Raw genomic sequence first — 15311 nt, forward strand, 5'->3', positions numbered from 1 at the left:
CTTCCACTCTTCTTCTACGGCACAGGCAAGGTGACTATATGCGACTTCTACTGTAAAAACTGAAAGAGGATTTTGAAAACTAAACTACAGACTTTCTTTCGTTTTGCCAGACTGCCATTAACTAGTCAGTGGAAAACTTTCCAAGCCAGGATTCCAGGTTGCATTTAGATGCCGAGTCTCCTTGTCTCACCCTCTGCGGGACACAGCTGCTCAGTCATTCCTCGTTTTCCTTAGCCTCGACGTTTTGGAAAACCAGAGTGTTGTTGGTTACATTATACAAAGACCCTCAGTTTGGGTTTGTCTGATGATTTCTCATAATTAGACTGAAACTGCATCTTTTTTTGTGTTTTCAGTAATATAACAGAAGTGATGTGTACGTTTTGGTTTTAAATCCCGGGGCTACACTGTGTTGGTATGTCTTGTTTCTGGTCAAGTTAACTTTAACCACTGTGTTAAAGTGGAGTCTAATAAGATGGTGTCCTCTGTGAAGTTACTGTTTTTCCCTTTGTAACAAATGCCTTGAGAGAGATACTTTGAAAGTATACAAATATGCTATTTTTCCTCAAACTTTTGTCCAATAACTTTAGCATCCATTGGTGAATCTTGTCTGTAATAATTATTCTGACGTGTTATAAAGGACTTGAAGGAAATGAAATATTTATATCATATGGAGTATACATTTATGTATTATATATTTACTCTGTGTGTGTGTATGTGTGTATACACACACTTGTATATTATATCTGGAATCTAATGGCCAAATATCTCTGAAATAAACATTTTTACATTTAAAATATAAATAAGTTATTTTCTTTTGTCAGTGTATTTAGCTAATCAACTATGATACCAATGAATAATATAATTGAAACATTACTTACATAATTATGGCTTTTAAAGAAATTTGACGAGCTAGTGGTGTAGATTTTGTCTCCTTCCAAACCAATGACTCTTTTGCAAATGTTTGATTTTGGGTCACTCGGGCTTTTTGCAATCACGATGTCACCTCTGAGGGGGAAAGGCAAGAAACGTCAGTGTTATTACTGACTGAGCACGAGCACACGTGCGGCACCGCTTTCACACTCTCCCGAACCCACGCAGAGCCATGGCCTTTTCCCTCTCATATACTGACTCTCCGTACATTTACCAGCCTTTGCAAACAGTAGAGTGATAGAAACTCCATCTAAAATTTCTTATGATAGAAGATTCTAAACTTTGTGGTAATTCCACAAGAACTGTGTCTTTGTACTGTATCCACTGTGTTACTTGTGTACAAATTTTAAGAACCAGGGACCAGCAGTTAGCGTAATGGCTATGTCGCCGGACTCCCACGTAGTCGACTGCGGTTCGCGTCCCAGACCCGGTGGCTTAAACTCACGCCGGGCACGTGTGCGTGCGTGCCCAAGATCCCAAGAGGAGAATGGAGGAGAAGGGATTGCGGTGTGGCCATCCCCCCTGGGGGGTGATTTCTTGCTTTCTATCTCTCTGTCTGTCTCGCGAGCACACACGCCCTATAGCAATAACCTCTCCAAAAAAAAAACTATGAAAAAACAATTCCATATAAATACCACCAAATGAACTATATACATTTTACTGCCTGGACCATAGCACATTAAAAAGTAGAAACATCATCTCCACGTCCTTAGACCTTACAGAATGGAAGAATAACAAATAGCATGCAAGTTATATAACCCAAATACTTATTGTATCATCCAAGGGACTTACATTTGAGAGAAAACAAATCAAAAGTCACAACAAAATAAAACATTAAAAGCTGCTCAAACTGAGGTTTCAAGCATATAAAATCACTATGGTCTGATTACACATGGAAGGCATTATTTATGGAAGAAATGACAATCTACATGGTAAGAGAGGAATAGAAGGATCTTAAAAAGTGGAAAAGAAGGGACCAGCAAGTGGCATGATGGCTAAGGAACTGGACTCCCACATAACCAACTGCAGTTCGAGTCCCAGACCTAATGGCTTGAAACTCATGCCAGGAGCTTGTGTGTATATGCATGCCTAAATCTCAAGAGGAGAATGGAGGAGAAGGGATTGTAGTGTGGCCATCCCTCTGCGGGAATGTTTTCTCATTTACAGCAGGTAGGGAGCCAGTAGGTGGCATGGTGGTTAAGGTGCTGGACTCCCACATGTCAGACCATAGTTCGAGTCCTAGACCCAGTGGCTTGAAACGCACTGGGCATGTGTGCCTGCATACCCAAAATCCCAAGAGAAGAGAATGGAGGAAAAGGGATTGTGGTGTGGCCATCCCTCCTGAGGGATGATTTCTCAGTTTCCCCCTCTCTGTCTTTCTCTGTCTCTCTCCAGCAAGTGTACACGCCCTATGGCAAAAACCTAAAAAAACAAACAAACAAAAAACACACCAGATGCATGTATGTGTGTACCCCAAACCCTGAGAGAAGAATAGAGGAAAATGGATCGCACCATGGCCATCCACCCTAGGGGGCGATTTTTCACTTTCCCTTCCCCACCTCATTTCTCTCCAGCAAGTGTACACACCATATAACAAAACTAAAAATACATATAAAAAAAGTAAATAAACTTCCTTATTATATATAGTCCCCATAATAATTTAATGTTACTTATTACAAAAGATTCATATGTCAAAATAACATAAAAAGCCATAAAAATAAAAATAAGATGATGGTCACATAAAAAATCTAACTCCTGCTTTATAGAAGTATTAAAATGAGTCTTAAAATTTTTAGTAGTCAAGTCAAAAGAAATGAAGATTACATGATAATCATTAATTTACAAAATAAAGTTTAGTTTGGAAAGTGAAATAACAATTTTCCCTAATAATAAATCAAAGAATTCATAGGGATTCTTATGTAAAGGAATAAAGGACACCATCTTCCACAGACATTTTACAGAAAATGTAGGAATAGTATTAAACCTGTTCTGTTTTCAACCAAATGAACCATGTCAGTGAAACTGTTTAGATAAATTAGTTTGCAAAATTGTAACACCCTTATCAAAGTTGATTTGGGTACCTCTGGAAGAAGAAATTCTCTTCCACGAGAGTTTTTCGGTCAAATTATCAGTATGACCATTAAAACAAACTCTGGACTGAAATGGCAAAAGAGAAAATAGTTACTCAGTCCAGCTGTTTTTACAGAAAGTAATATTGGTGCCGACTATATTTTTGGTAGTCGCATGCATGCTTATATCAAAATATGTATCTGTGGAACTCTCAATTCTTCCAAATAAAAGTTTAAAAGAAACTTAATAGAACTATGACTTAAACTGTCCTTTCTAGCTTTTGAAAAGAAGTATCTATATCACAATCATCTTAACATTCTCTACGATGTACACCATGTAATAGGAGCTAACTACTGGTTGAAAGGGTAAGTAGTAAAAAGAGACTGTATCTCATGCATGAGTATTGTGTGCAGTTCACCGAAGAGAGGCCCAAGTGCTTTAGATACCAGGTTTGCAAAAGTTCATTCTCGTCTACATGGAAGGCTATTCTGCATCAGCCGTGGGGCCTCTGTGGTCCCCTGAGATCTTACAGTTCTGTGCCGCAGATAAAGAGAAAGAGAACACTCAGGATGATAATACTTTTAAAGAAGTTACCAACTGTCCTATTTGCCTGTAAAAGTTACATTGGAATGTCTCGTGTATACACCAGCTTTTGAGCTACCCTGCAATCGAAAGGGCTCCTGGGATGAATAGAGAACAAAATAAAATCTTCAAAGAATCCTAATTAACTTACTGTATGTAGTTATTTGTACTACTCATCTAAATGAAGAGAGTATTTTAAAAAGACAATATGGAGCTGTTCATTCAAAAACCATTTAACTAACAAATGTAGCTCTGTGATAGGGACAGCGTGGGCCATGAGGGCATAACCCCCGTCACTGGCATGGAACACAGAAGCCCGTCTTCTTGCTACGGGGAAGCAGGTCTCCAGTTAAGGTAAAGGCCCTACTAGATTATTTTGATATAAATTAAAAAGAAAAAGGAGCTGAACACAACCTGTTATACAAGTTTCATTTTAAGTATCTTGAAGTTCATATAGGTAAGAGATATGAAGAATTATTATCTAGAGTCTACCACCCAACTTGACCGAAAGATTCTATCTGCAGAATCTAAAGCTAGTGAAAGATGAGTAAATGTGAAGAACAGTTTTACACTATTCTTGACCATTTTTCAACAATATAAAACAAACTTCAGCAACTGTGAGCAGTAAAGGGAGATGACTACACCTACGTCCTATGCCAGAAGCTGAAGGAATCAAATCAGTAGTTTACTGAGACCAAAGTTGGCGCAAATTAATTTTTTTCAGAATTATATAAAATGAATGGGCTCAAAATGTTAGAACATTGGAGAGGTAACCTTTAGAAAATACATTAAATTACTAACACTTAATATCCACTCAGAAGGAATTATATTTGAGGAATTAAACTAGAATTAAACAGTATCACAAGGATTGGAACCATCCTTTGGAATATGGTATTAAAAGGCCAAGTGAAAAACGACATTTCCCAAACACATAAAATTCCTGGTCCTCAACTATTGGTATATAAAATGCTGTCATCTAAAACTCATCAAATGGTCAAAGTCTAAAAGAGAGACTAAGAAAACCATCAGCAGAATTTAAAGGATTATTTTTTTCAAATTTAAAAACCAAAACATTGATTTGAATATGCACTACAGTCCCTAGGTCCCTAGTTTTTGACTCAAACATTCTAGGGCTCGATAAAAAAGTAAAGTAGGCTTTTGTATATACTACAAAAAGGGAGTGGTGAACATTCTGGACAACTAGTTAAGATACATGATTATCCAACCAAAGGACTTAAGATGTTTAGAGAAACTATTAAAATTTCTCAGAATGACAGCAAGTATTTGACTCAAAATTTTATCTCGTTAAGTGTTAGTTTGGTCATTTATAAGTTTCTAAAGTTAAGAAATGCTTTCAGGTATGTATTTCCAGTGTAAATTTAATAAATTCATGATAGAAATTTACCTTTGGATACCATAAAAATGCCGACTAAGATTTTCTGCAAAGACAATATCTGAATTTTGAATTGTAGGCTCCATTGATGGTCCAGAACACTGCAAAGAGAGATAATTGTGCAATTTAAGTTCAAGATCTCTTTAAATGAGTAGGCTTAAAAGAAATTGTTCTTCAAGATTGAGCGATGGCCCGTAGTAAGCTGGCAGTTCCCAGATAAGTTCAAGTCTACAACAACCACCAAGTCTGAAAACACCATGTATTATACCTGATTTATTGATTGTATGTTACAGTACATACGTAAAATAACATTATCTGCATTTCCAAATTTTGGCCACTCTGTAAAATGTATGGCCTGGTCAGGGCAGGAATCTGGTCCTTCACATTCCAGCTATACATTGAGGCCAAGAACGTCTGCCATAAAATTGATACTCAAAACCTCTGCTGAATGAATGAGATATTCGTTTGGTTGTTATGTCAGACAGAACCCCATGCTCATGATGGCAATTTAAGTGCCATTATACTATTCTGAATGAACTGATGATCTTCTTCCTCTTCTAAGAGAATAGTCTACACATTTGATAGGCTGCAGCTGACATTTTCTAATGAGAACATGCTGGCATGAGGAGACATACTTTATAGACTTTCATTCAAAAATCTGGCATGTCTTAATAATAATATTGACATATGCTTTGAAAGTGGAATAATCATTGCCAGTTAAAAATATAAATACATCAGTCTCCATTTTAGTCTATTTATTTGTAAATAAAACTTTTTACTCAAAACTTTCTACTCTGACAGAAATAAAAAGAATACAATAAAAGTTTGTGTGTGCTCTCTCTGAAAGTACCAAAATAAGTTTCAATAATCAAAAAGAGGAATTTCATTTAAATATATTTATTTACAGCTTTCTAACTCAACTTGAGGTTGTATGTTCAACTTATTCTTTTATTTACATGACAAAATATTCAAACATGCTTGATTGGCAAAGTCACGATGCAATATTTTAAAAAAGCATTGGCTTTAAATGGGCAGCTTTAATATTGATATTGACATTAGAACAATCATTTGTTTTAATGACAGTTAAGCATGAAAATTACAAGTAGGAGTTCTAAAAGTGGAACAAATCTTGAGTTGAAATTCCCTGTTATCTACTAACTTGGGGCTCAGAACAAGTCATTTAAATCTTAAATTTTGTATCAGTGCAAATTCAAACACACTATTAAATCCTAATATTTAGAAAGATTTTAACTTTGACATTTTATTCATTAATAACATTTTCTCGGGCCAGCAGGTGGCGTGGTAGTTAAAGACGCTGGACTCCCACAGGGCTGACCGTGGTTCAAGTCTCGGATCTGGCAGCTTACTTTCCTCACTTTCTCTCTTTCTGGTCAAATTAAAACAAATAATAATAATAATAAATAAAGTGAAATAAAATAATTTTTAAAAAATAACATTTCTCTTCACTATAATTTACTAAAACACATTAAATAAATTAATATCCTTGAACATAAAAACTTACCATGACAACACCACCAACATATTCAAAAGCACAGTGAGCTATACAGCCATACTGAATGGTATAGCCAACAAGTCGAAGGGTTTTTCCCAGAACACCACGAAGCATAGTTCTATGTAGGCTCTGCCACCATTTGGCCTGATGATAAATTTCAAAAAGTTTCATGAGTAATACTATTTATACACTTACAAAACAGTTTCAATGTAAAATGTCTTACCATAATCCAAAGAGTACTCAATGCTTAATGTGGTTTGGTGCAGGTATTTGAGGGTTTATTTTCATTTCTCCTGAAGATATTTTAAATGACAAATTATAGCCACCAGATATTTTGGTCTACCAGAGATCATATTGTAGTATCATGAGGTTTCTACATAAATCAGGTGTAAACAGTAAACAATGAACAGCCGGTCTACTTCCATGTCTCAATTTTTTTCCTGGTAGTAATAAGGAAGATACTTAAGATATTAACTCTTTCAAAGTACTAATAGTCTGTCATATGTTTCTTTGCTACATCAGTCCTTGTCAAGTAATAGATATAATTGGAAAACCACTAGGAGAACAGAAATTTAAATTTTAAATTGGTTCTTTGATCACACTTACTGTGTGATCTTCTGTGAATTATTTAAACTTTCTGGGACTTAATAAAATGAAAATAACCTCACAGAATGGGTCTGAGAATCATATTCAACAATCTTATATCAAAATACTTTATAAATTCTGTTACATTCAGTTGTCAGCTACTTTTTAAACATTTACTTCTTTCATGAGAGACAGAGACAGAGAAAGACAAGCACCCTAAACAGGATCTCATCCTACAACCCCCTCAGCCTTTCAGCCAGCCAGGGTCACCGGCACCACCATGTGCACCCGATGTGTCCCACCCAGCCCCAAACCCCATCTTCCACATGCCTTCCAACCATGCACAATGTGACATGACTGCTGCACCGCCATGGCCGGGCCAGCTATTAGTTATATAGGCAACAATGAATACTATGAAACAGGGTAAAGAACCGAACAAGGATTTTTCATTTAAAAAGCTATATAAATTAAAATGATTAGTGTTACTCATCTAAACTGTCCCTAGTATTTGCCCCTTCCTTTCTATTACATCTGCTATGAGTACAGTTCAAACATTTCTCAGCTAATGGCCTAAGTCTACTTGGGCTACTATACACTCTTCTCAGGTTACATTTACATCAATGTTAATAAAAATATGTAACATCTGGGACCAGCAGATAGCATAATGGTTACATTGCTTGACTCCCATGTAGTCGACCGCAGTTTGAGTCCCAGGCCTGGCGGCTTAAAACTCACGCCAGGCACAGGTGCGTGCGTGCCCAAAATCCCAAGAGGAGAATGGAGGAGAGGGTACTGCGGCATGGCCCTCTCCCGAGGGGTGATCTATTGCTTTCTCTCTGTCTCTCCAGCAAGCAAACACACTCTATAGTAAAAATCTCTGAAAAAAAAAAAACATATATATATATATATGTAACATCTGCTCAATACTTACTGTATATAAGGCCTTACCTAAAATACCTCTGTAAGGTAGATATTATTACCATAGTCAAAATGTAGATAAGAAAAAGTAGCCTAAGAAGAGTAATTTTGTCAACATGACCCATGTGGTAAAAGACGGGGTCCAAGAACTTACATTATAATATATGAACACAAGGCAGACTGAGATATAACTGAAAAAAGTAATTCCATTTAGCACAGCCACAAAAAGTTTAAGAATACCTAGGAATAAATCTAATCAAGTGTGAATCGACAGCCCTCACAATGGGAAAATATTTTTGTAAACTATGCATCAGATAAGGGACTGATAACCAAAATACACAAGGAACTCAAGCAGCTGTCCTGAAAAAAGATGATCAACCCTATCAAAAGATAGGAGAATGAGTTGGAAAAATCACTCTCCAAGGAAGACATATGAATAGCCAAAAGGCATATGAAAAAATGTTCAACATTCATTATAAGGGAGATGCAGATCAAAACCACAATGAGATACCACCTAACCCCAATCAGAATGACTAAGATTAAAAAAAAAAAAAATGGTAAGTGCTGGCAAGGGTGCAGTGAAAGGGGAACTCTCCTACACTGCTGGTGGGAATCTAAATTGGTCCAGCCACTGTGGAGAACAATAAAGCTGACATTCCCTAGCATGTTTGACCAATGGAAAGAACAGAGAAAGTACCTGAATTATTGGTATCAAGATGAAAAAGGAGTCTAAATGGAGATCTTTTATTTATAGAAAGACAATGAAAGAACAGTAGTTTTAAAAGTCAACCTATTAAGTCTGACATTTTAAATGAAATTAAAATTAAATTGACACAACTTACCAATAAAAATATTTAAAATATGAATAATCCTATAATTTATTTAAGAACTTTGACCTGTGATTGATTAAAAATACTTCCCCACAAAAAAATTCAAGGCACAAAATGACATCCCTCATAAGTTCTTCCAAACATCTATGGAAGAAACAACCTCATCTATGAAACCCTTTCAGTGAAAAGAAAATGAAAGTATATTTCCGTTTGGTTTTATGTGACCAGCATAATCCGGATAATAAACTTGACAAAGAACAGAAAGGAAAATGACAAAACAATATCTGCTATCAACAAACACAGAAATCCCACATAAAAATCACCAAATTGAATCTAATGATGTACACAAAACATAATACATCATGACCAAATGAGGTTTATTCCAAGAATTTAAAGTTAACATTTTATTTTAAAATCAATCCCAGATGATCTTGAATTTTAATAACTAGTAACTTCCTTCAATTTTGTTCTGAATATGTGCCTGGTGGGGCCAGTAGGTGGTGTGGTGGTTAAGGGCACTGGACTCCCACATGGCAACTATGGTTCAAGTCCCAGACCTGGAGGTTTTCTCTCCCTCTGTCCCTCTCTGGTCAAATTTAAATAAATAAATAAATAAAATAATTCTTTAAATACATATATATGTGTGTGGCTACTCTAGGTCTTCTGCAATCATTTTACAATCAGTTTTGCCAATTTCTGCTGAAAATAAAATGCCCACTTTTGGAATTCGGATAATGATTTTACTTAACCTATAGGCCATTTGAGTGAGTGAGAACTGACAACTCTATAAAATTCTCTGATTCACAGATGTAGTATACCTTCCCATTTGTTTGGTCTTTACTTTTACTGTCTTGTAAGGTTTACACAGATTTCATTAGATTTTGTCTTAAGTAGTTGATGTTTTTCGGTACTGTCATATATATTTAAATTTTTTTATTTTAGAATAGTTTGTTGCTAATATTTAGAAAGTCAGTTAATTTTGCTGACCAGTGATTTTTTTGCTGCTCTTATTCAAGAAATATTGCTAATTGACATATATATTCTTTTTCTATACAGAACTGTCATTAATGATGATCTTTTAACTTTACCGTCTTCAATTTTTGTGCCTTTTTTGATGAACTGGCTAATGCTATCATTATTTTACCATCAAATATAGTGTGGTCTCTATGGTTTTGTTGTTATTAATTTGTTGTTTGTTTTTTTAGGTAACCTCTATCAGTTTTAAAAAGCCCCCTTCTATTCCTAAGTTTATGAATAGGTGTCGAATGTTAACAATTATTTTATTTTTTGGCATCAATTGAGATGATTTGAAAAGAAGACAATGCATTTTGCTTCAGAAATAGGAGGGGAATGTAATGTGTCAAATGTTAACTGAGGCCCCTAGTTCACAGAATCCCATCCATTCTGAAGTATAAGCAGCCAATCAGGGAAGTGATTAATAGTAAACATATTTTTTTGTTCTGATAACAGACCAGAGTTAGAGAATAAAGGAGTATTAAAGAACTGTTCACACTAAGAGGAGGTTGATAAGAAATTGGTAGATGGGGAAGCAGAAGACAAATCTCAGCAACAAAGTTAGCAACATTTACCTTCATTTTGACATCTCTGAGACCTTTGTGATTTTCAAATTTAAGCATCCTTACACAAAATACACTTCCTTTCAGAGTGATGCATATAAAGAAACTGAAAGATACATGTCCATTTTAGACCCTTAATGGGAGTTATTGTGGCAACTACAGAACCACAGGGACTCAGTAAGACAGGGGAGCTGAGTGGGTGCTCTGCTCATGAGCTCCATAACTCGCTCTCCTCATCAGCCTCCCCATCAAAGCAAACCAGATTTCTGCCATTCTGAAATCATCTTCAGGGCCGCTCATGCACTGCTCAAATCTATAAATGTTAAATCTACTGTAAGACTCGTGCAGAGGGTATTTTCTACTTTTTAGAACAGTAAATTCATGCCTACAATCTAAAAAATTTCATTTAAACCTTTTTATTTTATTTCATTCCCAGAGGATATAACTGCCATCACTTTAAGGTTTGAAACAGTGAAAATTGCTTTAAATTCAACTCCAGCAATAAAATAACCTAATATCAACTAAAATTCTCAATCTAAATTCCAAGCTCCCATCATGGAGCTAACTAGTAAGAAGCTCTACTTGTGAGGCCACATACTTCCAGGAAGGCCATCAGACAGCTGTGTGACAATGAGACCACTGAGACTCAGCATTCTCAGAAACTGGAAAAAATTTAGCCATTCATAATTTTTAAACTGAATATTAACTGGAATAATTCTATAAATTTTCATCATCAAATGAGCTTTATACTGTGAACATTTTAATGTATTTCATGAATACAATTTTTTCTTGCATTCATTTTTTTATATATACAAAGTCAAAACTCGCTTTACGTTTAAAAGCATAAGCAGTATTTTAATACAATTAAGTACCAGCCTCTAAACAGTGAAATATCAAAACTAACCCCATTCCTCGGCTGGTAATTCCTCAAGTTCTCTATGACCCATTTATTCCGGAACAGCAGCAGTTAGTGAGCAATGGTGGTAGGGTATCAAGTCAAATGAAGAGATAAGGTTTACATTCACAGGCTACTCATCGCCTCGCCAGTCTGCGGCTCACACCCTGCTCTCTGGAGAGAGTCTAAGTCTCTTAAACCACTAGAAAGAGAGAAAGTTCATCACCTCTTAAATAACCAAAAATTCCTGTGATTTCTAACTTGCTCTTTTGTTATATCTGACTTAACTATTCTTTACATTTTTCCCCTCATTTCTCTAACCCTACCTCCCATTCTCTTATCTCCAAAAATGACTCTCTAAATTTTCTTAAGAAACAGATTTTTGCTATAGAGCACATGTGTTCACCAGAGAGACAAGGAGAAAGAAAGCAAGAAATCACACCCCCAGGGAGGATGGTCATGCTGCAATCCCTTCTTCTCCATTCTCTTCTCAGGATAACAGGCACACACACATGCACACACCCAGCATGAGTTTCGAGCCTGGGACCCAAATCACAGTCAGTCATGTGGGAGTCCAACAACGTAACCATCATGCCATCTGCTGGCCCACTAATTCTTTTTCAAAAGATTTATTTTTTTATTATTATTATTTTCTAATTTGCTATACGCACCAGAGATAGAGAGAGGGAAAGTGGGAAAGCAAGTCACCAGGTTCAGGATCAAACCATGGTTTGCCATGTGGGATTCCAGAGCCTTAACCACCACGCCACCTGCTGGGCCCCTCCCTAATTCTTACTGACATCATTATGAGTCTGGTGTGTTACAAATTAAATTAGCATCTAGCTATTCCAAACCAGCCCAATTTCTTATATGTTACCAATATAGTATTAAATTCACCCTATATCTATAAAAAAGGAATATATACCACTGAGGAGATGACATATGTTTATGCTGAATTTAATTAAGATAAATTTAGGGGGACTTTCCAAAGGAAATGATCATTTCTATTCAAGTAAGAATGAGCTTTAGGATAGAGAAGGAAAATATACTATTTCTCAAAAGCTATTCAGATGAATAAAAAATAGAAAGTAAATACTGACATTTAATAAAAGCTTCCATATGAATTATGTTCTAAAAGGAAAGTTTTTATTAAAATGATATAATTAACTATCATAGACAGTTACCTTGAGATAATAAATTACCTGGCAAAATAATATGAAGTTACACATAAACCAAACAAAGATGTAAAATAATAAAAGTATTTCTGTTCATTTATTTTATGGACTGCAATTTTCATCATAATTATAGCATTTCAAACAATTTTTCAAACAGTGAAAGTACAAATAAAAGGCAGAAGAAGGTCTTTATATGCTAACATAATGCAGTTTACACAATGCAATTTTCATAATGCAGCTTAGTGGGAATACTGCTAAGCTTTCTCATTCATTCATTCAAAATGTGGTAAAAATGAAAAAACACATTTTGGAATAGAATAGTAGGAAACAAGTTAAACTAAACCCACTTTAGAAAAGTAAGTTTATTGAAAGGATTTGACAAAAGAACTCTATATAAATTTACTATATTTTATTTGCTGATTTTTCTTCTAACATTTTCATGTAGCGACTAGAAGGTACTCTAAGTAAACGTAGGTTATAAGTGCATTAATATGTCATGAGTAACATGGATTATATTTTAATTATTTTTATAATTTCAAGAAATATTTTAATCACTTACATTTTGTTAAAATTACAAAGTTTAAAAACATGTAGACTGAAGGCTTATAATCTATTTTTTTTTAAAGATAAAGCTTCTAAATAAAAAACACGGTAAGATAAAAATCAAGTTCTATGAATAAATATTTTTAAATGAAGTACTTTAGGATCATAACACTGACAACACTAATTATCTTTTCTAGCCTTGGCAGTTATGTTGCATACTGTTTGGGTGAGTGATGGGATAATTTCACTTCATTTTCTCTCAGTTTATTCTGGATCGTGTAAGAGAAGAATATTAAAATAATTAACACCTCTAAACAAAGTACTTGATAAAGTTTTTAGATGAAATAAAATGTTAAAATAATAAAATACATTAATTCTAGAGTAGACAAATAAATCCCCACCTGCTAGTGGTCAACCTGACCAAGAATCACTGATTTAAAAATAAGTCATTCAATATTAGTATTAATTACTTTTACATATTAAGGTCAAGCAATTTCACAAAGAGCCCTTTCATCAGCAGGTTGAGTTAGCATTTACCTAATTATCAATAATAGGTGTCTACATATGTTTAAATTATTGAATGCTTTATTCATCAAAATTTTTTCAACAGCAGCAACGGAAGCATTCATAAACAGATAAAATGTAAGACAAAACAAATTATTTCCATTCCTTACACCTGTAGACACTTAATTAATTTGATAGTGGCCTTCTATCCAAAAAATATAAAAGTACTTAAATAATAAATATTTAATCTCGAGCATGAATCTTTACCAATAGCCAAGAAACTATCATTCCACTAGCAAAAGTATAAAAGATTTCATTAATCAACGTTTCCATTTGAATGGTTTAATAGATGATAAGCTATAATCAAACCATAAACATAGTATATAGTTTATATGTGTTGCATAATTTGTCATGTAGTTTAAAGTAAGGTTACATATTATAAGTGATTAATAAGAAGCATGTTCTCTTCCTTGATCACCTGGTTTTTGTTGTTGTTGTTGTTTATAAAATTAATCGCAGTCAGCAGGGCAGAAATCGCTTTGAGCTTCGTGAATGACATCCAAGAGATGGGAAAGGGTTAGTTCTCAGTTGCTGCCAGTTACAACGCCAGGTGGCTTCTTCTGCAGTGAAGGTGTTACCGCTAATCCCATTACACTGGTACTAAATCTTGCAGACATCAAAATTATCACCAAGGTTCCTTTTCATCCCATCCTTTCCAAATGACTGGAAGTCGCTTCACCTGAAAGAAGTCAAATCCACATGCAGCTGCTGTTTTAGCAGGCAGCAAGCGCCCTGAGAATGCCAGTCGTGATTCAATTTTGCTGTGCTGGTGGCCCCCTATTCCCTGTCCAATAATACATCTGTTAAAAAATCCTACAGCTACAAATCAAGTTTAATCCTACCAGGGACCTCATGTTGGTCTTGTCTTCCAAAAAGGCAGCAGGTTCTGCTGTCTATCTCTGCTAGTGTCTGGGGAATACCCTTTAAATCCCAGCCCTACTTAGAAGAATAAGCTAAGGATCACAAAACATGACCTCAAAAACCCTGATATGACTATATTCTGACCCAGAGGCATTCATTCTAGGTGAAGATTAGAACTTTGCATAATAAGATTACACAGCAAGTGAATGATATCAAGGGACTATCCATATGCAGCGCCTGGTTTTGTATAGACAGCCTGTGCTCTGCAATATGCAGTGCAGACGGAAGAAAAGCTCCGTCTTTCTAGCTGAAATAAAATAGACTCACATAAATTAGTTGGCCATTTCCAGATTCCTAAATCCCCTATTACATCTTTTATTGACAGCTCCTGTGAGGATAGCACAAATGTTATTCCTTTTTATTCTGTGCTTCTGTAACAATCATGCTCTGTAATTGAAATGTACATAGATTATGTCTAGAAATTAACATCTTGTTTGCTGTAATCTTGGATTACAATTGACTGTGTACATAATAAAATTAGAAAATCAATGGATGGATTTATCATTTCCAAGAAACTTGAGGTATTGTTTAAAGAAGAGTTTAACATTTTGAGCCAACACTTTAAATGCAAAAGTCAAGGAGCAGTCAATAAAAATTTACATGAGTCAAAGAATACAACACGCATTGGCTAATATCTACACAAAAGCTACATTACAAAATATTAGGTCACATTCCTCAAAATTTGGAAAATGTGAAAAATTCATGAGACAGCTCATAAATATATGCTTTCCTCTAAACCAAACTTAAAGTCAATTACACATGACAAGAACGTCTATACTTTTTATAAAGTAGGCATGCCTGCAGTATTTTATACA

At 35.1% G+C, this 15311-nt stretch overlaps 1 protein-coding gene across 7 annotated transcripts in view; it reads right to left on the minus strand.

Moving 5' to 3' along the window:
• The window catches only part of IMMP1L (inner mitochondrial membrane peptidase subunit 1), a 64785-nt gene that overhangs the window by 25321 nt on the left and 24153 nt on the right, over nucleotides 1-15311 (minus strand). For 5 of the 7 annotated variants that reach the window (XR_001370385.2, XM_006140403.2, XM_006140402.2 and 2 more), the window contains exons 3-6: nucleotides 13994-14254; nucleotides 6498-6632; nucleotides 4988-5076; nucleotides 879-1005 (exon numbers count right to left, since the gene is read on the minus strand). Coding sequence is in view for 6 of the 7 variants with exons in the window: in XM_006140403.2 (XP_006140465.1) it covers nucleotides 879-1005; nucleotides 4988-5076; nucleotides 6498-6632; nucleotides 13994-14074 (432 nt within the window). In the remaining variant the exon portion in view is untranslated. The remainder of the gene's footprint in view (nucleotides 1-878; nucleotides 1006-4987; nucleotides 5077-6497; nucleotides 6633-13993; nucleotides 14255-15311) is intronic. The other 2 variants (XM_027771700.1, XM_006140404.2) reach the window with 1 other exon arrangement.

The sequence above is a fragment of the Tupaia chinensis genome, unplaced genomic scaffold (genome assembly GCF_000334495.1).
Source record: "Tupaia chinensis unplaced genomic scaffold, TupChi_1.0 Scaffold000037_15, whole genome shotgun sequence".
NCBI classification, from domain to species: Eukaryota; Metazoa; Chordata; class Mammalia; order Scandentia; family Tupaiidae; genus Tupaia; species Tupaia belangeri.